This window comes from Trachinotus anak, unplaced genomic scaffold (assembly GCF_046630095.1).
Source record: "Trachinotus anak isolate AG129_WGS33_773 ecotype Australia unplaced genomic scaffold, CSIRO_AGI_Tana_v1 ptg000004l, whole genome shotgun sequence".
In the NCBI taxonomy this organism is placed as follows: Eukaryota; Metazoa; Chordata; class Actinopteri; order Carangiformes; family Carangidae; genus Trachinotus; species Trachinotus anak.
Window position 1 is genome coordinate 24,952,834 of NW_027273855.1, and position 24,228 is coordinate 24,977,061.

Sequence of the window (24,228 nt, forward strand, 5' to 3'; positions counted from 1 at the left end):
TTAAGAACTAGATCTTTAAAACTATGACTTTCACAAACGAGCAACTAACGTGGCACAATTTTACACACACGCACACACACACACACACTAAAGTTTACATTTCTGTTAAATATTTCGCACGACTTCAGTGCACCTGAATCTCACATCTTCAAACCAATATAAATAGAAATTCTGCACTTCTTCAAGCTTTATTAATTACTGATATCATGCATCAGGTCTATATTTACCACAGCACATGATGGCATTCAAATAAAAATTGAGCAAGTCATTTTAAGGCTACAGCAGTGCTAAACAAAGAACTCAAATTTACTTAAGTAGAAGAACCAACAACTATGTGAACATACCCCGCTTCAAGTAAAAGTCCTGAACTCAGATGTATTATAACAAATTGTAGTTAAAGTTAATTAAAAGTACTCGCTCTGCAGTTGGAGCTAGTTTTTAATTACTTTCTGTATAGTCTGGTATTTTAGCTGAGACTCTGATTTTTAATAATTTAAGATCACAAGCTGCCAAGCTTGGGATAACTGGTTCATGTTTTTTAAGTAGAAGTGGAGTAAAAAAATACAATATTTCCCTTTGAAATGCAGTGGAATCTAAGACAAAGTAGCAGAAGATGAAAATGCTTAGGTAAAGTCAGCTGCTTTTAGAGTAAATATTCCTTCCACCACTGGTTGTGAATAGGTATGTGAATACCAGCATGGAGTTTTTATATTTCCTGCACACATTTATAATTTTGTATTTTTATTCTGTCTGTAAATCAGTCAAAACTATCTGTAGCTGAGGGTTGACATGGCCTAAATTTCTGTTTTTTTTTCCTGGATAGATTGGATCAATATCAATCACACTTGTTTAGCAGTAGATGGCAGAGTTTGCCTGCATCTTATTCCGCTGCAGCCTGATCACTGCAGGCTGCACGTCTGACAATATCTGTCAGGTATGTTAAATCTGAAAATGTTAAAAAGATATATATACAGCTAACTAATAACTTCCTATTTATATAAGTGTTTGGTATCTTTGGTAGGAAAAAACAGCATGGTATTTGGATATGTCTGGGGGTGACCTTCATACTTCAACACTTGTTGTGACAAACCACTGTAATAGTTTCTAGTTGAGTCTGAATGCAGCACATTGGCCTCAGCTATGGCTTTTTTTATACATAACGTAGAAAAATATCTGTAAAGTTGTCTTCCTTTCTCTCTCTGTCTTGAATCACTGCTGTCTATAATGATTTTATGGCAGTTTATCATTCTGAAGCAACATGTTGCAATAGGCTATCAGTGAACAAGCTACACTGCCACGTTGGACCCATTTTTTTTCCTCGAGAGACTTTCCAACATGTATAATCTTTTTTTTCAGTTTCATCATCTGTTATCTGAGAACTTGTAATCCCATTCATTCTTCAGTAAACCATTCTCTCATAATTACAGATGATATAAAATATGATCTGCAGAAAATGTAAAAATAGATCTTGAGATTTATTAATTCATGTTCACATTGTAAGGCGAAACATTGCCTGTTTTTGAAAGGCAGTACAGGTTACAAGGCACAATTTATTCCATCAGTTAAACCATGACAAAGTACTAAACAAAAAATATAATATATATTTTTAAAAACCAATACAACATATTATTGGGAAACTTCCTCAGTGTGTCTGCCTGTGACTTTTACAAAGTGGCACCACAGAGCTCACCAAGATTTCTTGGTGTAAAAGTTTAACATGTTACATTTTACTACTGTAAATATGCATTTTCCAGCACATAAAACAATTTTAGTCTTGTCACAAACAGCTGAACTCTTTCAAGGAATTTCCTTTAGCTTTGATAATTTGACATCTTCTGAGTTCATGGCTGAAACCATTTTATCACTAATGAATATAAAATAAAATACTGTGCAACACTAAATACATGACAATGTAAGGTCTGTTGTAACATTCATAAAGTACTGACATGATCACATCACCATGTCTAACAAAAGCCTTACTGCACACACTGAGGACACGCCAAAGGAAGTGATGTTACCCAATAAACTATATACACAATAATATACGTCGATCTTACAGAACAACAGTTTGCCTGGAAAGTTTTAACTCTTATACGTTTTTTTTTCTGGCTTTTGCTGAGCCGTGGAGCTCAGCTGCAGCTGCATGTGTGAACAAACAGACCCCCGAAGATTCAGACTAGAAATCTCCTAGGGACATAATTGCAATTACATTCTATGTGTTTCGCTACTTTATTGTTTCAGTCAAGTTTACAGCTTCAATGCTGATTTTGTATAAACTTACATATAAAGACCCTGGTTTAACACAATAAAAAAACTGAAGGAATAAGGATTGAGAAGGTTGTTAGATGGCCTCTTGCTTTGTAATGGTAGGCTGAGGGATGGAGGTCGGCTGCTTGGGTACGGTGGCTATGACCCCTTGAGCCATTTTGTAATGTTCTGAGCTGGAGGCAGTGGGTGGAGACGGGATTGGGGTTTCAGGAGTGGCTGAAATTTCAAACACAAAGAAACAGGAGCGAGTTAGAAGGAGAAACAGAATTGCAGCATAAGCAGGTGTATATTTACCATTGTGTGGTATAACATGTCCTGGGGCAAAACATTTTTTAAGATAAGGAATAAGCACTTTTGTGAAATTTCTCAGAGCATTAAACATGTTAAGAAAGAATAACAGAAGTTCTCTTTGACAAAATAAGCCAGATTAGTTCACATGAAGAACTTAGAGGATTATTCTGCCAAGCCTGTTTTCCCTCCCAGCTACCAGAGTGCACAGAAGCTGTGTGAGAGAAATTTGATGGTCAAAATATACTGAATTTCACTTGTCTTAAATGATCGCCTCTGGTCAAACTTTGGTACACAAGAACGTCTGCTGCAGAGAATAACACAGTGTTTGTGCTTCACATTTTGCTGAATGTGTTTTGCACTTACAGATTTGACCGTTATGGATTGGCGTTGGCATGGTGCTGGCCACTATGACATTGCTGCTGAGGTGCTCTTGCACCAGGTGAGGGTGCAGAGAGTGAGGTGCATGTGGAGCTTCACTGGCAGAACCTGAGAGACAAAACACACAAATATACAGTCAGTCTTAATTTACTGTGGCATGTCTGGCTGCCACAACTGTCTCTGTTGTTAAAGGTCCTATATTGTGGAAAGTGAGAGTCTTTTTTATTATAAAGCAGGTCTAGGTTCTATACTAATACTGTATCAAAGTGTGCAATCCACGGATAAAATGCACAAGGCCCATATTCAAAGACTGTGTTTTAAAACAAGCTGTCAGGACTTCTGTAACTTTGTGATGTCACAGTCACCACCCTCAGCTTTGTCCCCAGTACAGCCTTCCTGGATCTAACCTTGCAGGATTTGAATTTTCCAAGCCTTTACCTGAAATCTGCTATATCAGAGGCTATCACAGGCTTTGAGCCTCTCTTCTGATTGGAGCCCAAAAGAGGAGATTTAAAACTACTTTAAGATGGTTTTTGGTACTAAAAACCACAGATATATCTTCTTATGGATATCAACTCTAAAACACCACAATAGTGTAAAATATGGCACCTTTTATACACATGGATTCAATATATTCACTCAAAGCTTTTAAGCTCAGGAGTCATGTTCTGACTTCTCAAATAATATGAAGGAGCTCACCTCCAAGAAGCATTTCTTGCAGCAGGTTGTCAATCTTGGCCATGCCAAAGAGTTTGACGAACTGGATCTGCTCGATCATTTGCCAGGTGATGCTCTGTAGCGTCGGCAGCAGCAGGAGCAGCTCCCCAAAGCGACCCCGAGAGTCGTACTGCCTGTCGTTGATGTAGTCCTCCAGGCTGACCTGGACCTGGTATCGCATCCTCTTGATCTTTACGGGGTCACTCAGACCTTTCGCGTCTGTGGGCAAACAAAAGCAGGGGTGTTTGCAAAAAGAGGTCTGTTAATGAGTTGTAACTTTTCATCTGTAGACTGTATCTAGGATACTGTTGTTCATACGCCCGTGCTTCTGAACAATCCAAAAGTCTAGTCAGTAGTAGCAGTACCTGGGTCAAAGAAAACTATGGCCTTCAAGCAGGCATATTCATTGTCGTCTATCTGGAGCTCCTGGAAGGGAAGCACCAGCTCGTCCAGGATCCTCACTGCTACCCTGCCCACCTCCAGCTCCGGGCAGTTTCTGGGAATGATGTGATCATTTCCTGCAGGAGAAATTGAAACTAGATTAGAATTTCTTCCTGGATGAAACAATACTTCTTTAATTCTTCTTTTACAGAATTGGGAAATGAGTATTGATAATATTAGAGCGGTAAAATACTTGTTTGTGTGTCAGTTTTACCTAATAAGAGGATATCTTTGTATAGCATGGACCTCTTTGCAGCACCGAGCAGGAGATGTTCTCCAGCGTGAGCTCGCAGCAATGCCACCTGAAACACAAAGAATTAATCTACTTATTAGCTGCATGACAATAACTTTTTCTGAAGTCAGTATCATGTCACCTGAAGCTTCAAAGAGAGAGCATGAGAAAGAAGCCTGGTGGAAGACACTGATATAACATCAGCAAATCAGTTACTAAGGCCCAGTGATCACACTGTTAATGATTCTGCAATTTTTTCCATGGAGGGATATAACTTTAAAACAAGCTCATCATATTCTAACTCAGGATTAAAATACATTAACCACTGTGGTTGAAGAGTTAAGGGTTTAAGTGATTAAAAACTCTTCCAGTGCTTTTTTGATTTATTTAGGAAGCACATGTTCAGTGAGTCTATACCTGCGTGCTCCTGAGTGAGCTGGTTGATGAGTGACCAGAGTGTCTATACAACTATGTACACTGTGTCTGTGGATGAGTCTTACCTGGTCATCCAGGGGCAGGTCACAGAAGGCTGGGATGTACTTGGCCCACTCCACCAACACCAACAGCTGCTGTTTCATGGACTCGCACACGTCTGTGATGGTGGCGATCTTCTTGGTCCTTATGTCGCCGTTCAGTATGGGAGCAGGGGAGGTGATCTACACAAGGCAATGCAGATGTGTGAAATCACTTGATGCCTCAATGCAGGTGATTGATAACAGTTAGACGTGAGCCCCAAAGATGACTGAGTACCTGTCTTGACAGCACGTCTGCCTGGATGAGTGCATTGATGGATGGTAAACTGCTGTCTTCATAGCTGGATCTCCTGGTGCTGATTCTGTCTCTTTCATTCTGCACAGCTAAAAACAAACACACACTTGTCTTCACTTGGTTGTCGCAGAAGGAAAATGTGCAATTTTCATGCAGTAATTTTAAAATGCAAGAAAACCATGAAAAATGTTTTCTTTGTTTGGCAAAACTCAAGACGTTCAGTCGTCGAGGGCTGTCATGTTTATCAGTATATGGCTATTATTGCTTGGAAATGTTTGCTCAGCATTAGCTGGCCAGAGACTTCAGCGCTCCACAGAGTGAACATTAACAAAGTACTACTCTCCTGGGTATTGCAACACATCCAGACGTGTCGTGTCGATTCAGTAGAGACAGCTTAGACTGTGGCTGTGATTTGCTGATTAAATGGGATATTCCCAGGAAAACTACCACTGTTTTAACAACAAAAAACATATATATATATATATATATATATATATATATATATAGAGAGAGAGAGAGAGAGAGAGAGAGTTTATACATTAAGTCGGTTTGCTGTCCCCTACCTTCTTTCTTCATGCCAGCTCTGAAGCACTTCTTCAGCCTGCAGTATCTGCACTGATTTCGCTTGTCTTTGTCCACAATGCACTGTCTGTTGAACCTGGAGAGTGAATGGAATAAATTTGTGCTGCCATAGATTCAAAAAAAGAAACTAAAATGTAATTTGTCGATTACTTGATTAGTTCCTTAACAGAAAATGAATTCACAACTATTTTTATAATCAAAGAACTGTGAGCTGTTTCCAGCTTTCTGAATGTGAGGATTTGTTCCTTTTCTTTGTCATATATGATGGTAAACTGACCAAACAAGAGATTAGAAAGACTGTGGGAAATCATAACAGACATTTTTCTACTATTCTAATATTTTCTGACAAAAAGATGAATCAATTAATCAAGAAAGAAAATTGTGGATGAATCAAAAATGTTTAAAAAAAATCATGAGTTGCAGCCTGAGAAGCAATCAGGATCTAATAACCAATGATTTACTAAAACACATTTTGCTCCTCTCATACCACAGCTGGGATCCAGCCTCACACGCCGGGTTAAATGTGCAATGCTTTGCTTCACTGTCACATCTGCAGCAGCAGAAAGTGCAGCCACAGCTGTGCCCTCACCTGCACGAGTACATGTGGTTTTTGCGGACACTGCGTCTGAAGAAGCCTTTGCAGCCGTCACAGCTGGAGGCCCCGTAGTGTTTGCCCGTGGCTCTGTCTCCACATATGGCACACAGGCTGCCCGCCGCCAGGTGGCCGGTGGCGTTCATGTTGGCACTTTCTGCCGGTGAGGAGTCTGACACAAGGGGAGAGGAGAGAAAAAGAGACATCTCATCAGGCGTTTAGGTCATAGACTTGTGACATGGGAGAGGTGAAGCCAGGAGGAGCTTAATTATCTGATATTGGACAGGCATCAAGAAATACGTTTGATCAGTAGCTCAGAGGCGGTTACATAGTGTTTCTACCTGACAGACTGTCAGGCTGGTTTAATTTCAGAAGGTGTGAACGGCTGGAGTGAATACATCACGAGAACCTGCCTGAGTAGCTCAGACAACAGAGTCAACAGAGCACAATTGATGTAGGTTTGATTACCATTGAAAAGGCAATCACTGGAGACCAGACTGGGTCAATCAATCACAGAGTGTGTCGTGACACATGATATAGATTAAAAATGGCAGGATGACTCACGGAAAGACATTGTTTTACATCTGTGCAATAAGGAAATGTGTAAGCTTTTCATTCAGGCTTCATTTTTTCATCTGAGTGGGAATTTTAGAAGCAGGATCACAGCCTGGCGTCATGGGAGACTGCATATATAAATAAGTTGGTGTCACTGTGAGCACATCTCAAAAAAAACTGAACCCCTCTTCTCCACTTCAGACTGTGGGAACAGACCGTTTGTAACAGGAGAGCAGTGATCATGATCCTCACACTACTGCTTCATCACAGAATAAATATCACCCCACTGTCATCAGTCTAACACCACCATCACTCTACAAGCTGAAACAGGTAGATATTGCTTTGACCAGATGACCCGAGTGCATTGAGAATATAGAGAGCAAAGTCTCGTAAATCAAAATCTCTTAATGTTTTACCATCACACCTCACAGGTGATAAAAGTGGACCCGCTGCACAGGATCATCCCCCTGCAAGCAGCAGCAGCAGCAGATGGACAGATGACCCCTTTTTATCACCCCGTGCCAGAGCTCCCTCTGTGCTCTCTTGACCAAAGTTTTAAATCAGTAAAAGTTTCAAAGTTCAGCGCCAGAGCTGCATATATGTAACTCACCTGCGCCCAAGGGGAGCACTTGCATGTTTTCGAACTCCAGCGTGGTGTAGGCTGGGTCCAGAGCCTCGCTGTAGTCTGCCATGTCCATGTCTGCCAGTGCTTTGGACAAACAAATGCTCAACTACCTGACAGTGGGGCAGAAAGACTTGTCCAAGAAGCTAATGTGCCCCCCACCCCCTCCTCCTCCTCCTCCTCCGCCTCCTCCTTCCTTTCTAACACCCCCACACACCTCCACTAACCCCCCCCCCTCCTCTCTTTTAGGGCCTAGCTCCACCCAGTAACAAGGTGGCTCCCTGGCCCGGTAGAGTGTGATGGGGACCTACTGGTGTCAGAGAGGAGGCCAGTGACTGACAGCAGAGCTCCTTCCCTCTCGTGCCGCTAACCAGAGGAGAGGTGGAGTATCTCTGTGGTTGATGGTTAACTATCCCCCTTCAATGGTGAATCACAGGGTTGTTGTTTTTTTTGTTTTTTTTAGGGAGAGATAGCACAGCTTTGATATCTGCCACCGGTTTTTGGTTCCCAGTCAGTAATGGATAAACAATTCCACCATCAGGTCAATGCTTTGCCAAATCACTCCTGCACCACTTTAAACCAGTTTAATTTTATAGACAACACTTTCTGTAACATGCTGAAATCACATGCACGACAAGTTACAATATCCATGTTACGTTACGAAGCAGATAAGAGCAAACAAAGGTGCAGCTCACCTCCATGTGTCTGCATAGAGACCTACGCTGACTCAAGCACAGTTTGAAAGGTTTTTGTATTTCAGAGTGAAATATTGTACTTTTTACTCCACTATCTTTATCTGAAAATCATGGATGGATATGCGACAATGGGCCCCAGGGCACAGGCATATGCGCCAGGCCCCTCACTCCTGAGACAAACCCTCAGATTGAAAGAGACACAGAACAACTACAAATAATGATACAGCCACGTTATGACATTTTGCTGGTCAACCAGAGCTCTCATGTTCAGGGGCTGCTATATTTCATCAGAGCTGCTTGTCGGGTGGTCGAATAGCACCCACCCACCGTGCACTTTTCCTGCATTAAAATTGGTCTGTATCTGACAATTTCTGTATATTTCTGCAACGACAATCCCACATTCACACCCAGCTGTGCAGAGGTGAGAAAAGGTTTCACATGAACAATCAAGAGGGCTGTGATGTACCAGTACTGGTGATAAGTGTGATATTATGAAATATTGATATTGTGTTAATAATACTAATTTGGTAATATGGCGATGGCAGATGTTCAGCCTTGTGGATGTTATCTTTATCAGTTCTTTTATCTTGTTGCCTTTTCACTGTCCATTAAGTGTAATTGTTCTTTTTGGTTACAGATTCTCTCTCCACCTCCCTTCACTCGTATTTGAGTCTAATTCATTTGCCAATAAAGAGGCAAAAACACACAATATACAAAGTAAAAGATGAATTTCACTCATATCATTATTATTATTATCATTTATTCTTTAATTTTCTATAGATATGTCAATAATATTGTTATTGTGAATTCTTTTGGTCACGATAATCATGTAGTGAAAATCTAATAATATGTCCTACTACTGCAACACCATGAATGTCCTCCCACACTTTTCTGTGATGGCCGGCCTGTCACTTTGTCTTTCACTGTGGCCACTTTTGATTCCTGATGTAGTCATACAATAAACTGCTTCTGATCATGTAAACTCCTCTTGTTAGTCCTGTCTGAAGCTTGAGGCTACAGCTGATCCACACTGACATTCATCTGTGTAGATATTACACTAAATACCACAGCTTACTATACAAAATATTACAGGAAACCATCAAAGACAGATGCGGTTTATAGATTCTTACAACAGAGATATTCTACCGTTATTATTATACTATACTATAATATACTATACTAAATAAAATATACTGTACTATATATACACTATACTATACACTAGTATTTAATGATTGTTGCTGAAGCCTAAGCATGCTGTAGTATGAAGGAAAAACATAACTGAAGAAAAACTGGATTTAATTGACAGTTATTCAATATTAAGACTGATAAAACAAAAACACACAAACGCGCACACACACACACACACACACACACACACACACACACACACACACACACACACACACACACACACACACACACAGTCAAGACACCCCTACAATAAACTGAGATTGATTTGTGAATTTCCAACAAAAACTGTCACTTCAAACAGTTCAGAAATCCATCCATGTTAAACTGACAATGTTAGTTAATTTACAAATTAAGATTGTACAAACTAAACATAATCATCTTGTAACACACTGTGTGATACATTATAGTTTGACAGTGTGACCAGCTGCCACGTTAAAAAGCTGCTTCTCTGTTAATACATCTATGATAATATTTTACTTTTCATTCTTAAAGTACAGTTTTAAAAACACTAAGACTGTGAAGGCTTGTAACAGAGTGTGTACACACAGTGGTACTGCTACTTTTATTGGGATCTGAAAGCTTCCTGCACCACAGGAGACCCAGTGGTCAGATCATATCAGTCCGTTACATTCAGACTTACGTCCATGTGTAATACAACGCTGCTAAATCTCAGCTAATTCTTGCGTAATTAACAGTGGAAAATAACCGTTGCTAAAGCAAAGTGATGCCTTTATGTAAAAGACCTCATTGTTTGTGAAAATGCAACGTGCACGTGAGGTTGATCCAAAAGCTCAACACTTGTTGGAAATGCAGCGGCTCCTCAGAGAGACAGCCTCCACGACTGAGGCCATATTGAGGAATCACTTCAGAAATACACAAAATGTAAGAGACAGGTTCTGCAGAGGGAAGTGAGAGGGAGGACTGTAAGAAGCATAAGAAGTATTTTATTGTTGCAGGTGGTCGAGGTGGAAATAGTTTGAACTACTTTGAGTCCAGTGTTTCCCAACATAGAAGTCTGACTGCTTCAAAGATAAATCATGAGTTAATCACTGCAAAGGAAAAGAGGACGTTTCTCTAATCTCTGCTTTGTTGTGAAATATTGAACAATTTTACCTTTTTGAGCCCCAAACTGTTATTTAAATGAAACCATCTGAGAAATTTAGTGGGGAAATGTCTCTTTGGAGGAACTGCTAACCTGTGTACACACCACACTCAAGGGGCCCCAAGACACTGGGTCACAAACCCAAAAGGTTGGACACCATTGCTTTAATCTTTAATATCACCTATTTAGTGTGAAGTGAAGCGGAAGTATAAATGGAAGTACTCAGGTAACACACATACTGTAACATAAGTAATTATAATGTAAATTACTAAAAAATTAAAGAAGTAAATGAGATATAACTCCTCCCATATGAAATCCAACATGGATGTGATCTCAGTTCTCGGAGGGTTTTCAAGTGTGACTTTTTTTTTTTTAGACACCGTCCTAAATCCAATTGTTTTCAAAACTAAATTCTCTGCTTGCGCAAATCGGCTGCCTCTTACATGTCACACAGCAAACAGTAGTCTTGTATTTGAAGAGAAAGTGCCAGTACATAACAATAGGTCAACGATCCCGAGTTCAGCCCGGCCTCAGAAGCAGTAAAAAAAACCCATATAGGTGAACTTGTTAACCATACACTCAAATTATACTGAGGCGCTCATAAAATTATTTTTCTTCCAGCAGACAAACACTATAACATTCCTGCAGGCTCCTGTGCATGATCCTGAGATGATGCGTTCAATGATTGAATATTTACACAAAAACTCCGTTCCTACAGAAATCCAAACAGAAAAAGGGAATGGAAGTGATCAACCTGTGATTAAAAGCTACAGAAACTTTTCTGACAGTCAGGAATGATCACAGATTTAGATTCATTGATCTTTGGCTCTAAATGCTGTCAGGGTCTTTAACAACCTGATTAACTCAATGGAAACTACGCCAGTGATCAAAAAATGATTAGCAGATGATCACTCTGCATCAAACGCAGATCAGTTGGAGCATGTTGTTTCACTTGTGTGTACAGAGGTCATCCATTACAACATTTCTTCATGTTCGATCTGTGCTGCTCTTCTGCAATGCCCATATTTGCTCAAGAAGTGTGCTGATTATTTCAAAGCAGTATGCGAGTGATCAGAGGGGAGGGGGGGAGGGGAGGTTGGGAGAATAAGTGTGGGGCTATGAATGAGTCACTCACAGCAAATCTTATCTTCCCCGTCATTAAACTTCTTTTATTGCTCCATCTTAAATTTCTGTGAACTCCTCAAGGAACAGTCATATACAGGACTATAAAGTGTAATCTGCACGGTTACAGCTTTTCTTAATCACGCACTGACAGACTGCTCCAGTGTGTCAGATAGGGCTGGTTAGCTCCAAATGATCCCATAACTTATCTGCATTTTGAGGTGGGGGTTTGTGCTAACATGCTGTACCTAGCCTACATTCCCACAGTGCACGGGCTGGACTGACACGTGCAGGAGGCTATAAAACACAGAATAAGGCTACAGCAGCACATGTTCATTCTGGTGACACTTAAATTTGAATGCAGTCACCATTTTCATAATTCAAGACTACTGCTAATGATAAAAACCTTCATCTTCTGCTGTCTGTGTGTCCGAACGTTGTTTAGATACAACGAAGCTCTTTCTTAAAGGATTAGTTTGACACGTTGGGAGGCGCCCTTCATCTGCTTTCTTTAGTTAAATGACAGAAGAGACACCACCCTTGTGTCTGTGCAGCAAATATGAAGCTACAGGCAGCAGCTGGTTAGCTTAGCTTTAGCGTTAAAATTGGAAAAAGGGGGAAACAGCCAGGTCGGGTCTGTTGAAAGCTAAACTGACCGGCTGCGAGCTGCAGCTTCAAACATTATTTACTGTGCAAACAAACGTGTGAGTGGTATCGATCGTCTCATCAAACTCTCTGCAAGTTTCAATAAAATGTCATGTACGACTATGATAATGTAAATGTGCATGAATGTCAGCTGGCCTCACTAGGGACAGAAATATCAGACTGAAATAGGTCAACAGCTCCTGGACTTTCATGATCTCCAGAGGATGAATCCAAATGACTTCGATGATTCCATGACTTTTCCAAAGCCAATGTCAACCAAGAAGTTTACCTTCGTGGTTTTGAATGAAAAGTCTTGACAGCTAATGGATATCAGACTGGCTTGACATAAGCCACTGTGAGCAAGTTAGCATGCTGACATTAGCAGTTAGCTCAAAGCACCGCTGTGTCGTCACAGCTACACGCAGCTGCTAGCATGTAGCCTCTTCATCCTAATTTAAAAAAAGATCCTCATTAAATGTGTGATAACTGATTTTTGGAGATTTGAGAGCAGCAGAAACAAGCTATAAACACAACGCTAACATATTATCACCTCATAAAAATAATATGGTGTCTTTTAGCTCTGTTTTTGGTCACTACCAACTCCTGAGGGAAATATCTGGCTATCTATTACCACTAAATGCTCCAGTATTTTCACCAGCTTGCCGTTAACTTCGTCTCTCTGCTGTTTAGTGCTGAGCAAGTAATGCAGAGTGGGTTTATCAGAGCTGAGACCAAGCAGGCAGATAACAAAAAATTATTGGACTATAAAACTAATAATTTTCAAGAATACAATAATGTTGAATCACTGCATTGCTAATGTGGTTTATCATAAATAACCATAACCAGGCCATGTATATAAATAATATAGTCAAAACTCAGACAAAATAACTTTACATTAAAATAAATAGAAAGAGAAGCAATGAGTTAATGAACACGATAATTAGTAAAAAAATTTACCATTTCTATTTTGAGTAATATGTACAATAATTAAATCTGTACGTCACAACTTTTACTGTGATGAAGCAGACATGGCAGTCCTTACTATCATCATTCAGATGGTCCTACCACTGTGGAAATAAGACGTATTAACTTTTAATGTTTTTATATTGTTTTATGGTTGAGTCACAGGTGTGTCATGTGAATGTTGTTTATGACACGACACAAAAAAATCTAATCATATGTTCATTCTTTCTGTGTAATGTTCGTGAATACAAAACAAATCGGTGATAAGCAGTTGTTCAAGCTTTTTCTCTGCACAACAACTGCCTGACATGTAGCTGTAAATACATACTAAATACTGTGGGAAGCTGCCATGCTGAAATGTGATGGGCCAGAGAGTGCTGTCTTATAATCAGTCACCCAAACTCCTGCCCCGGGGCTAAAAGTCAAAGGATCGCTGAGACCTGATGTAATACTTGTGTGATTCTCCCCTTTGAAACTTCAAACTCCAGTTTGTGAACAAAGTCCTATCTATCTTCTGAATAGGAATCTCCGACCACTGACCAAACTCCATTTGCAACCGCTGCCTATTTGTACCTTCTCCTCAATGACTACATTTCATTTCCCCAAGTCCGATCTCAAAGGCAAGCGGCAGGGAAGCCAACGTAGTAAAATCAAAACACAGGAGCCAGCAGCTGGGAGGAAAAGATGATCATGGTGGCCTGGAAGAGTTAATAAGATGTGGAATATACACTGTCTGGGGACCTATTTTGTTTCTTTCTCAGAGAGCCACGCCACAGTGGAAATGTGAGTGTTTGTAAGAGACATCCAGGAGCGTGTTGATGTTGATAAGAGTAAAACAGAAGGAGACAATGTGCTGGCTGCAGCAGAAAAAAGCTGCTGCTGCTCTGCTCTCCTGCAATAGATGGAGGAGATAGGTGAGTAGAGTGTCATGGCAAAGACCTTGTCAACAGATAACTATCTGCAAATAACACAGCTTATGCAAGCCCCTGTGGCTGACCGGGGGAATATCATATTTTCTGTGCCACAGGAATAATGTCATTTATTTTACCTCATTGTCCATAATGACACAGATTGATTTTTGTGATGATCAAATTACCTTTTTTAATATAAAAAGCAATTTGGTAATAGTGTTATGTTATCGTGTTTAGTCTGATAAATTGTATTGAATCCTTCTTCTGCCTTTATAATGGAAAACTACTTTTATACAGCTCAGCTAAATACTTATTTTTCCTTTTTTCCTGTGAAATAATAGCACTTTATACTGCTAGAGAAGCTAATTTGTCCTCAGAGGCCCTCAAACACAGTTAACCAAAGCCGGTTCATCCTCTGTAGTGAGGCTGGACACATCCTTTTTGAGGGTTTGCGCTAAACAGACAAATGCAATTGTAGAATTAAATCACGTTGCCAAAAAGATCCTTAAGAAGGCCTTGCCATGGTAATTAAAAAGGTCAAAATTTATCAAATTTAACATGTTTTTTTGGTTTCTCTTTAGCCGTATAACCTTATGTTTAAGGGGACATTTAATTGTTTTATTAAGATGACTTTGATAAATGAAAAATACCAAAAAGAAGAAAGAGTTGGGTTGAAATCACATCTTTTCTCTGAGACAACCTACGAGTTGTCATATGATCCTCACCCATGATGAATATTTGGTATCAGGGTAATGATTAACTACTAGTGTCTATTAAGTTGTAATATTACAGGGTAATAAAAATGTAGGTATATAAATGAGAGCTGTATGCAGTAGGAGAAGGATAATATAGTCATACAAGCTTTTTAGTTTCTCTTCAAATTACTTCTGAGATTCTGTGCACTTATTACAGTGCATTTCTTTTTTGTAGAGTCCAAACCTTGCAATTCTTGTGCACAGTCACAGTTTAAGACTCCACTCTTCTACACATCTTTGTCATCATTCAAACTGACAGTCTCGAGTATTTTGCAGATAAAACCTTTAATCTACAAAAACATGCTTGGTCTCATCCAGTCAGACTGAGAAGCAGCCTCCGTGCACCAAATAAGTAAACAATTGCATCAATAAACACAGAGACCATTGCGAGATGTAAATCAATCACAGTGTGTGATAAGGGACTGTAATGATTAACACTGTTTTGCTGAGAATTCATTTTGACTGCTGGCCCAATCTCCTCTGTCAGCAGCTCCGCTCTGAGCACGTTTATCTCTCTGATGCTCTATAGGTGCCTCAGTCATCAGCCAATCAGTGGACGTTTAACCTCCACTGCTTAAATAACAAGGCACTAAACATTCATCAATTCAACGTGATCTGTGCAACATCTAAAACTGCATCTGATCAGTGCAGTAGAAATATATTCTAAATACTTGTGATTCTTTTTTTGACATGATCAGCCATCTGCTGTTCAGCCTCTTGACTGCATCATTATGCCTCTTAAAAATTTTTATTGGACAGTTTTAACACTTCACATCAGACCTTTTGCCTTGATGTTGATTCACTGCTCTCCTTCTACCTGCTGAGGTCACATGCTGCTCTCTCCTGGTCTCTGTTGTTTGATTGGTTTTTGATTTCTACATCTACAGTTCTGCCCCAGGCCCGTCCACTGTGGTGCACAGTAAAATAGACGAAGCAATACCACAGTGTAAAAATACTCTGTTATAAGTTAAAGTCAAAGTTTTAGAAGTATTAGCATCAAAATATACTTAAAGTACTAGAGGAAAAAGTTCTTGTTGTAACTTAAATGTAGCAGATGTTAATGTTGCAGTGGAGCTAATCTTAATCAATTCATAAATTGCTCGGTAGCCCTGATAAAACATCATAAATCTGCAAGGAAACTAGTAACTTAAGCTGTGACATAAATGTAGTGGAGTAAAAAGTGCAATATTTCCCTCTAAAATGTAGTAGAGTAGAAATATAAAGTAGCAAAAAATCATTACAAATACTTCAGAACTGTACTTCAGTGCAGTACTTGAATTGAATTGTACAAAATATCAGCAAAGAAATAAATGAAAGTATTAAAAAGTTAAAGTTCTCATTATGCTGCATGGTGGCTCATTATTATAGGATTATATATTATATCTGATTGTCAGGACTAATGCATTAACATGTCCGGAGTATTTTAATGCAGTAGCTCGTCATGCTTTAGCTAATTTTAACAACTTTACATTCTGTTGGGAAGTTTAATCTTTGCATATTAATCTGTATCTTAATATGCAAAGATAAAGAGATTAAAAAGTGCAATAGTGAAGTATTAATAGCATGAAATTGAGAAACACAATTGACGTTTAATTACGTTTAAGTTCTGCACTGAGACACACAAACACAAGTACCTCATAATTGTACTTGACTGCTCACTGCCTCATCGCTGCTTACTACTGCCATCATGTGGACACACACAGCACAGTTCACACTCAAACTCACACTACAGTCGATGTCTCATCCACAAACTGTTGAATCACTGAATTATTCTGCGTCCAAAACCTTCATCACATCCAATAATTTGAGTTGTCAAGATGTTGTTGCCTATTATACATGAATTTGTTGTTGATTTTTTTCTCTCAGTGAAGCAGCTCTTGCAAACAGTCAACAGTCAAAGCTTTTCAAACACGTTTCTGTTGAAAGATCCAGAAACACATACAGTATCTCAGTATCATTTTCACCCTGCGCTTTGTCGTTAGCCTCCAGCAGCTTTACCTTCCACAGCTCTGTGGTGTTAATGCACAAACAGCAGCTCGTTGTTCACCCTCTGCTCTACAAACTCTGCCTGATTCTCAAAGTCCCCTCTGTTTCCTGTACCTGGGTTGTTGAAGTGCAGCGTCCCATCCTGGCCATACATCCCTGTGAAGGCCGAGGCCTGACGGTGAGCCGGCCAGCTGAGCAAAGGCCCATCAGCCTCAGCTGCTCTCTCAGGCCCGGCCAGGCTGAGGCAGCCCGAGAGGAGAAGCAGGGCCACTGTTACTGGATAGTGCTGTTTGCCGGGGCCACCAGGCCTGCTGTAAGGGCCCACATTACCCAGGGATAATCCCCTAATGCTTGTCACAATGAGATTTGATTGGAGGCTTGAACACTGGGATTAATAGTGTCAAGTGAACAGTGTGTAACGCCTATCCTGCAAACCGGCAGAGAAGCAGCCTCTATTCAGCACCAGAGAGGCACATTTAGGTTGAATGAATATCATATTTGATTACAGTGCAGATTAAATGTCATTTCATTAGCTGAGTGGTTTGTTCACCAGCCTAATATGTTTCATACAGCTGCAGTTAATTATAATCTTGATCTTATTTTAATATCCAGATTCTTTCAAATTCATGTTCATCATTGTTAGTTCGATTATATGGTGGCACTTGATTGGATGAGAGAACAGGCTGGAGGGGAAACAACTGCATCAACCCAAGACTTTTTACCTACAGTCAGATGAATCAGTGACAGAGGTTACATTCAAAATTAATCAGCTAATCCCAATGACAAAAGTGAAGAAAAGGAAACTGCAACAGCTTTGAGGAACTTTTCTTCTACTCTACTGTAAGTCAGAGGGGGATATTTACCCACTGACACATTTATTTACCAGCTATAGTCAGGAGATACTTTGATCTTACAAACAAAACATATGATCAACTTATTAAATATGAATTGCTCTCAGATTAAAGGTCTTTCTTACTCACACAGATGCTCGCTGCTAGCGAGTATTGAGACGATGCAGAGAGGTATTTCACCCTCATTCACATTAATAATAGAAGCAGTAGTCTGTATAAGGAGCAACAATTCAACAGCACCACAAACTGCAGCCTCTATATCGACCATAAAGTTGAATCAACATCACTGAAACCGTTTAAACAAAAACTGAACTTTATAAGAAGGAGGATTTATTGCAGGATTATTATATTAGACTGCATTAGTTTGAGGTAGTTGTACCCAATAAACTGCCAACTGACTGTATTTGCAATGCAACAACATATAAAGATGAAAGGAGCCATTTGACAAGTTTGATAAAGTACATTTTACTGGTAATACTTCTACACTCTAACTTCAGTAACATTTTGAATACAGGACTTTTACTTGTAACAGAGTATTTGTGGTATTTAGTTACTTTTATTTAATTACAGGCTCAGGAGGTAGAGCAGGTTGTCCACTACTCAAGGTCGGTGGTTTGGTCCCCAGCTCTGATGTCCGTGTGATAAAGTGTCTTTGTGCAATGCACTGAACCCCATTGGCCCCTAATGGCTGTTTCATCAGTGTATAAGTGTGTGTGTGTGTGTGTGTGTGTGTGTGTGTGTGTGTGTGTGTGTGTGTGTGTGTGTGTGTGTGTGTGTGTGTGTGTGTGTAAATGTGTGTATGAATGGGTGAATGTGACATCTACCACTGTTAAGGGCTTTGCATGGTCTCTAAAAATAGAAAAGTGCTGCACAAGTGGATTGATGGAATTCACATATGGCTCATTATAACAGAATTATGTTCATGAAGAGAAGCTAGAACATCTTCGTAACAGTGTAATAGTTCTTTCATCGAAAAGTGATTTGATTTGGTCAAACACCAGATTGACCAAATCAACCGAAACGTATGGTTTTACAGTGATTGCAGGTGTGTTAACAGTGGTCCCAGTGTTTCAGTGAAAAGGCACATGGTCCATTCAAGCTGATTTCTACCTGCTCATCTTTTGAAACTGTGGCAGTCCCTTGCAAACACTGAATAAATGCATTACATCAGGGGTTTCCTCATAATCTATATGTATAAAAATCTTTATCATCACATCATTATCCACACAGCAGCTTCTGTACCTACACCACAAATGTTATTTCCCTAAAGTGCCTCAAAAGCCTCGCTGTTGCATGTTCTGTTAGTTCAGTCATCTTGAACTGTTCCCTCTGTGTCTGTATACAGAGGGACCAGGCCCCCCAGCACCGCGCTGTCAGGTCATTCAGCTTCGTAGGCAAACAGATATCTGCTGTGGGGCTGTTGAACGGCTGTTGTCATGTTTACATTCACCACGAGACTCTGCCAACAGCAGAGCTGGGGAGTTTGTCCAGGTTGTGACCGTTGAGCAATTAATCCCATGTGTCTGACACAAAGTTACGCGTATTGTATGAGCTGTGAGTTTGCTTGGCTCAGTAGTTTTAGGCTGTACAGGAGTAAAGGAGTAAATTTTGGCAGATATAACCTCTAAATGCTTCGCCTTCAATCATCATGTTTAAATTATCTGGCAGTTATAGCTGTAATCTGCTCAGAAATAAAAGAAATCTTCAGCGTCTCAGTATAAATTACATAAAAATTAGGATTGCAATTGCAATACTTGCTGGAGACATTTTGCATAATTTTAAAGTAGAAAGAGCCTGAACAGTGATTTGCAGTTTGTTTGGACAAAGCAGCACAGTATAACCCGATCTAGGCCAAAGAGAAGATTAGAGTAGGCAGCTGCTGAAGAATGTATTTGTAACATAAATGTCCTGGTTTTGGAAAATTTCATAAGCAAATACTGTAAAAACAAATCCTTTCAGAAAATGTTACTATTGTACTCAAACACAGAACAATTTAGTTATCCAGGCAGAGGCCAGTCACCTCTCTGGTTTCACAGGTGGTTTTTAGATGGGGAATTAACATTTTCAGAATTTGTGACCAGTGTAGTCATCACTGGTTTTCAAAGTCAGGGTTATAAAATAACCGTTTTCTCTGTATTCTCTGTTATTATCAACAAATCCCATGAAAATACCAGAATCAACAACATGCAAGTCCACCCGACTTCTGTCACTCATTTTCTGACCCATTTGTTCTGAAGATGTAACTCATTTTTTTTTAAAAAGCCTCACAAAGGTAAACTTTCATATTTAAAAACAGCTCAGTAATTCAGTAATTTCCTTAAAGACCTGGTCACTATAGATTTTAGCAGATGTTACTCAAACTGGAGGAAACTGTGCATTTGTTTTATATATTTCCACCCACGGATGAATACACGTTTGGTGTTTTAGTGAGTATTTACAGCAGCAGAGACTCAAAATAAATGATGGTGTCGATAGTCATAATAATAAAGAAACATGTCACACACAGTACTTGTTAGTCTGATTACTGGGATTTGTTGATGATAAGAAAAACATAATAATATATAATATTAACCAGCATTATCCTTAAAAGGTGAAATCAGGCTAATAATTACAGTTATAATCTCTATTCTCTACATGATTGTGGTTTAAATTAAACCTCTGCATTTAAAAATCTGCAATTATATTTTGGTCATTTCAGAATCATCAGATCCTGGCTGTTGTCATGTTCATAGACATGTTGTCATGGTTTCCTCCAGAAGGTGATCAATATATTAAATGTGTTATTGCTTTTATCAGTTGTGGCTAGATTAGTGAGGATGCATTACATTTTTCACTTAGAAAATTTGATCGATGGATTTGCACTGTTGACTTGCACTGACCTCTGAGGGAAAGCAGAGCTGGAGAGGACAAAATAGAGGAAGCTAACGTAGCTTATTAGCTGTGTCCAGTTTTATTGAGCCCTCCTTTGCCTGTCCATAAACTGCTCCACAAAAGGGGAATTCTTGCAGACAGAAGTTGATGGTACAAATTGATTGCAGTACAGTTGATGGTGCTGAGCTACCTTAAGCAAAGACAGCCTAAATCCTGTGTTCTGTATTTTAATAGCCAGACACTAGATTAAAAAATTGCTAGCTTGGCACAAAAGCCCAAAACATTTTCTGGTTTTCGGGCATGGTCCACTGCACACAGACATGTGTTAGTGTTTCCCCTGCGAGCCCCATCCATGCATTCCCACTCAGCCCATAGACCTTACATTGGGATGATGTCATGCAGATAAAACCCACTGCGTTCTGGGAAAGGTTTTACAAATAAAGAAAACCATCATAAATTAAAAGTTCAAAACGGAATGGGTGATAACTGACCTTGTTTGTAGCTTCAGCAAACATCTCTTTTATAATGGTGCATAATGGTGGTCTATGGGGTGGCCAGTGGGACAAATTAGCAGCAGGGTTGAATGTAGTAAAGTACTTCACAATTACAATTACAATTAAACCAATGAGTAGCTTCAACGTCACAAGCTTCTAAAACCACATCTTTATTATTTATTTCTTAACCTTATGTACAAAGTCATTCACAGATCAAGTTCTCATGACTACGCTTGAACCAACGATAAAATAGTGGCTCAAACTGGTTATGTAACAGTGCAGTTATTCAGAAAAAGAGTTGAAAGACATCAGTGAGCCCCAGCACGGTCAGGGCTTCCATTAAATCTCTAGCTGCACAGGTTAATGTGGATCTTGCAGCAGCATCTGTTCAGCAACATTTGTCCCTTTTTTAATTTTTTTTTTTTTTTTCGCATATGGGCAGAGTTTTGTGAAAATGGATTTGCATTTCCACATTGTCCACATTGTGACATGCAAATCATTCAATGAAAGAACACGGGAGTAAAAACAAAACAGACCGCTGTGTCTGTTTGAGAGGCAGCACAATGAGGCCTTTGCTTTCATTGCAAGGAACCTGCAGCAGCAATGGGGAGAAAGATGGATGGAGATTTTTGAGATCTTAAAGAATTCAAACCCTGAGCTGTGTTTGTGCAGCATCATACACTGCAGAAAACACCAAACACCAAAACATAAAGCTTCATCTAAGTTTCATCTGAGCTTTAATAATTCAGGCTTTTTACAGTTACTTTAACACAAAGGTCCGGAATAAAAACACATGTGAATTCATCCCGTAGCACAGCTTCTCACAGCACCTGCTTCTATCAGCTGCAACAACATCGTGTTTAAATCATTTAAAATTATCACGTAAACTCCTCCAGACTCGACGCGCTCTTTCTGCTCTGACATCTCAAAACCATCACCACCATCAGGCCCAGCTCCCATGGCCTTTTTAACAACGTCCATATCTCTGACACACCTCCTGGATTACAGCCGTGTGAAAAAGCCAGACACAAATGGCGATGATATTTGTCCAGCAGAGCTCTGGAGCCACACGGCTGCTGCACAAACCGCCCACGAAAAATAAAAGAAAAAGCAAGCGGCTGTCACACTAAACCTTTTTTTTTGCACTGAAACCACCGAGCAAAGTTGATAAAAACAAAAAAGTGCGTACTCACCAAATGGGAGTTCCATACTTGAAGTGACCTGTGTGTTTACATTGACCATGTCGTCCTCTGCCTCTGCTCAAACATGTGTTTTAAATCCACTTTTTCCTCCCTCACCATAAGGTGTAAAATGTGGAAGTTTGGCGCAGGGTGCTGTAGTGAGAGAAGGGTGTTGTTGGTGTAAGGTAAGGCCGGTGTTGCTGCTGTTATCTTATTGATTTTCCTAATCTGGGCAAATGTGGGTGGGGAGGTTAAACAGTAACCAGGCTCGTATGGACACCAATCTATATAGCAGCTGTAACTATGGCAACATGATGATAGAAACTCAAATAGACATAAAGTTATTATGTGCTTTTCCCTCTTTCTCATCACCAAACAGTCGTTTTTCTCCAGACACAGATTAGGAGTGAATAAGAAGCAGAGTTTATACAAAAAGGAGAGAGAAAGGCAGAGGGCGGGGAGTGATACAAAAGACAGAGGAGTGGAGAATGTACTGAGGGTGGCAGCTAACAAACTGTATGACGAGTGACGTCATCAGTTTTGTTTTGACTGAGGGGAAAAAGTCACCTACTGCTTCAGCTGTAACAGCAACACGTGAATGTCAAGAGAAATCTAAATTTAAAACGATATGTCCACAGTCTCCCGGCAGAAACAGAAATCATATTTTAATCCAAGAGGATGATTTTGCATCATGCACTCCAGGCTGAAAGACACCAGCTGCTGGAAAACAGGCTTTTAAATTAGTATTTCACTTAAAATAATGGCAATATTAAGCATGATTTAATTGGACGACACAGCTGATATCAAGACTCATAGTCAGGATTTATCAACAGCATGTAATTTACAGTCACTTCAAGGAGCTATTTGTTGAGTTTTGCTATTGCTACATAGCCAGCGTTAGCATTAGCAGCTGTTACTCAACAGTCTTGAAGAAACTTCCAAGTTTGGCTTTAAACTTCTTTATTATACTCACCAACAGTTGTCTCCAGAGGTTAAAGTCTCCTTCTTGCTTTGCTTCTATCTCTATCACTTCTTCACTTGTACGGAAGTTAGCATGCTAACTTGCTAGCCTCACCCCAGTTGTACCATTATGTCACTTTCCGATACCGAGTCACTGCAGCGTCTAGTCTGCCGTGAAGAAGTAACGCCTCTCAGAGGACGTATTATAACCTCTTGTCTTGTAAATGCAACCAATGATGGCTGAGGCCCTCGGCAGGACGGGTCAGTAAACAGATGTTAATGCTATCACTGGCTATGTAGCAGTAGCTAAACTTACAATTCTTAATTGTATGTGCCATTTTCTTTCAACTAATTTAGAGATTTGAAGCTACAGCCAGCAGTTGGTTAGCATAGCTTAGCATAAAGAGTGGAGACAGGGGAAGAACTACCCTTGCTCTGTCAGAAGGTAACAAAATCCACCTAACAGCAGCTCTAAAGCTCACAAACATTAACATCTTACTACTTGTTGGTTTAATCTTTAGAAAAATCATAGAAAAACTGGCGAAATGTTGTTCTGTTGGAGCTTATGTGTTGGCTGGCAACCTCACTGTGATGACAAAACTTCATGATAAAGCCACAACCTGATGTTTCAGCAAATTAGTTTTCGTACAAGCTAAGATATAGCAGGTTGATGAATGAGATGGTGCTGGTGGAAGGATTTTTGTTGCTGCCTTCAGACAGAGCCCAGCTTTCTGTTTCCTGCTGCCACAGCTTCATATTTAGTGTGCAGACACTAGAGCGGTATCGATCTTCTCCTCTGACTATTGACAAGAAAGCAAATAAACGTGAATGCTGAACTATTTCTTTAAGATCATGTGAAAGCATTGACTGATGATGGAAACCTGAAGACTGCAACGTTAAAAACAACAGATGTAATAACCTGTAATAATTCGAACTGCGCAAAAATTGAAGAGTGAGCCGAACTTTTCTCAAACACAGAGAATAAACGGAATATATAGCTGCTAAATAAACAGTTGTTACAGTCACCTAAGTGCCAGTCGCTCTTTACACTT

At 39.8% G+C, this 24,228-nt stretch overlaps 1 protein-coding gene across 2 annotated transcripts; it reads right to left on the bottom strand.

Moving 5' to 3' along the window:
* Positions 1 to 1,456: 1,456 nt before the first annotated feature.
* On the bottom strand, positions 1,457 to 22,397 carry hnf4a (hepatocyte nuclear factor 4, alpha). 2 transcript variants are annotated; one of them, XM_071477403.1, is made up of 10 exons: positions 22,229 to 22,397; positions 6,267 to 6,441; positions 5,659 to 5,753; positions 5,078 to 5,184; positions 4,828 to 4,983; positions 4,310 to 4,397; positions 4,020 to 4,172; positions 3,637 to 3,873; positions 2,923 to 3,045; positions 1,457 to 2,484 (listed from the first exon to the last, which is right to left on the bottom strand). In XM_071477403.1, the coding sequence occupies exons 1-10, from the start codon at positions 22,275 to 22,277 to the stop codon at positions 2,342 to 2,344; spliced, it is 1,326 nt and encodes a 441-aa protein (XP_071333504.1). In that variant the 5' UTR covers positions 22,278 to 22,397; the 3' UTR covers positions 1,457 to 2,341. The 2 variants fall into 2 exon arrangements, with proteins under 2 accessions (XP_071333504.1, XP_071333503.1); XM_071477402.1 differs by lacking the exon at positions 22,229 to 22,397 and adding an exon at positions 7,435 to 7,783.
* Positions 22,398 to 24,228: the final 1,831 nt, after the last annotated feature.

Excerpts from the sequence above, each read along its gene's own strand:
- hnf4a (XM_071477402.1), bottom strand. The coding sequence starts at position 7,522 with ATGGACATGGCAGACTACAGCGAGGCTCTGGACCCAGCCTACACCACG. Across the intron at positions 4,173-4,309 it reads CAAAGATATCCTCTTATTAG|GAAATGATCACATCATTCCC; the intron begins GTAAAACTGACA and ends TTTCTCCTGCAG. Across the intron at positions 3,874-4,019 it reads CATAGTTTTCTTTGACCCAG|ACGCGAAAGGTCTGAGTGAC; the intron begins GTACTGCTACTA and ends GTTTGCCCACAG.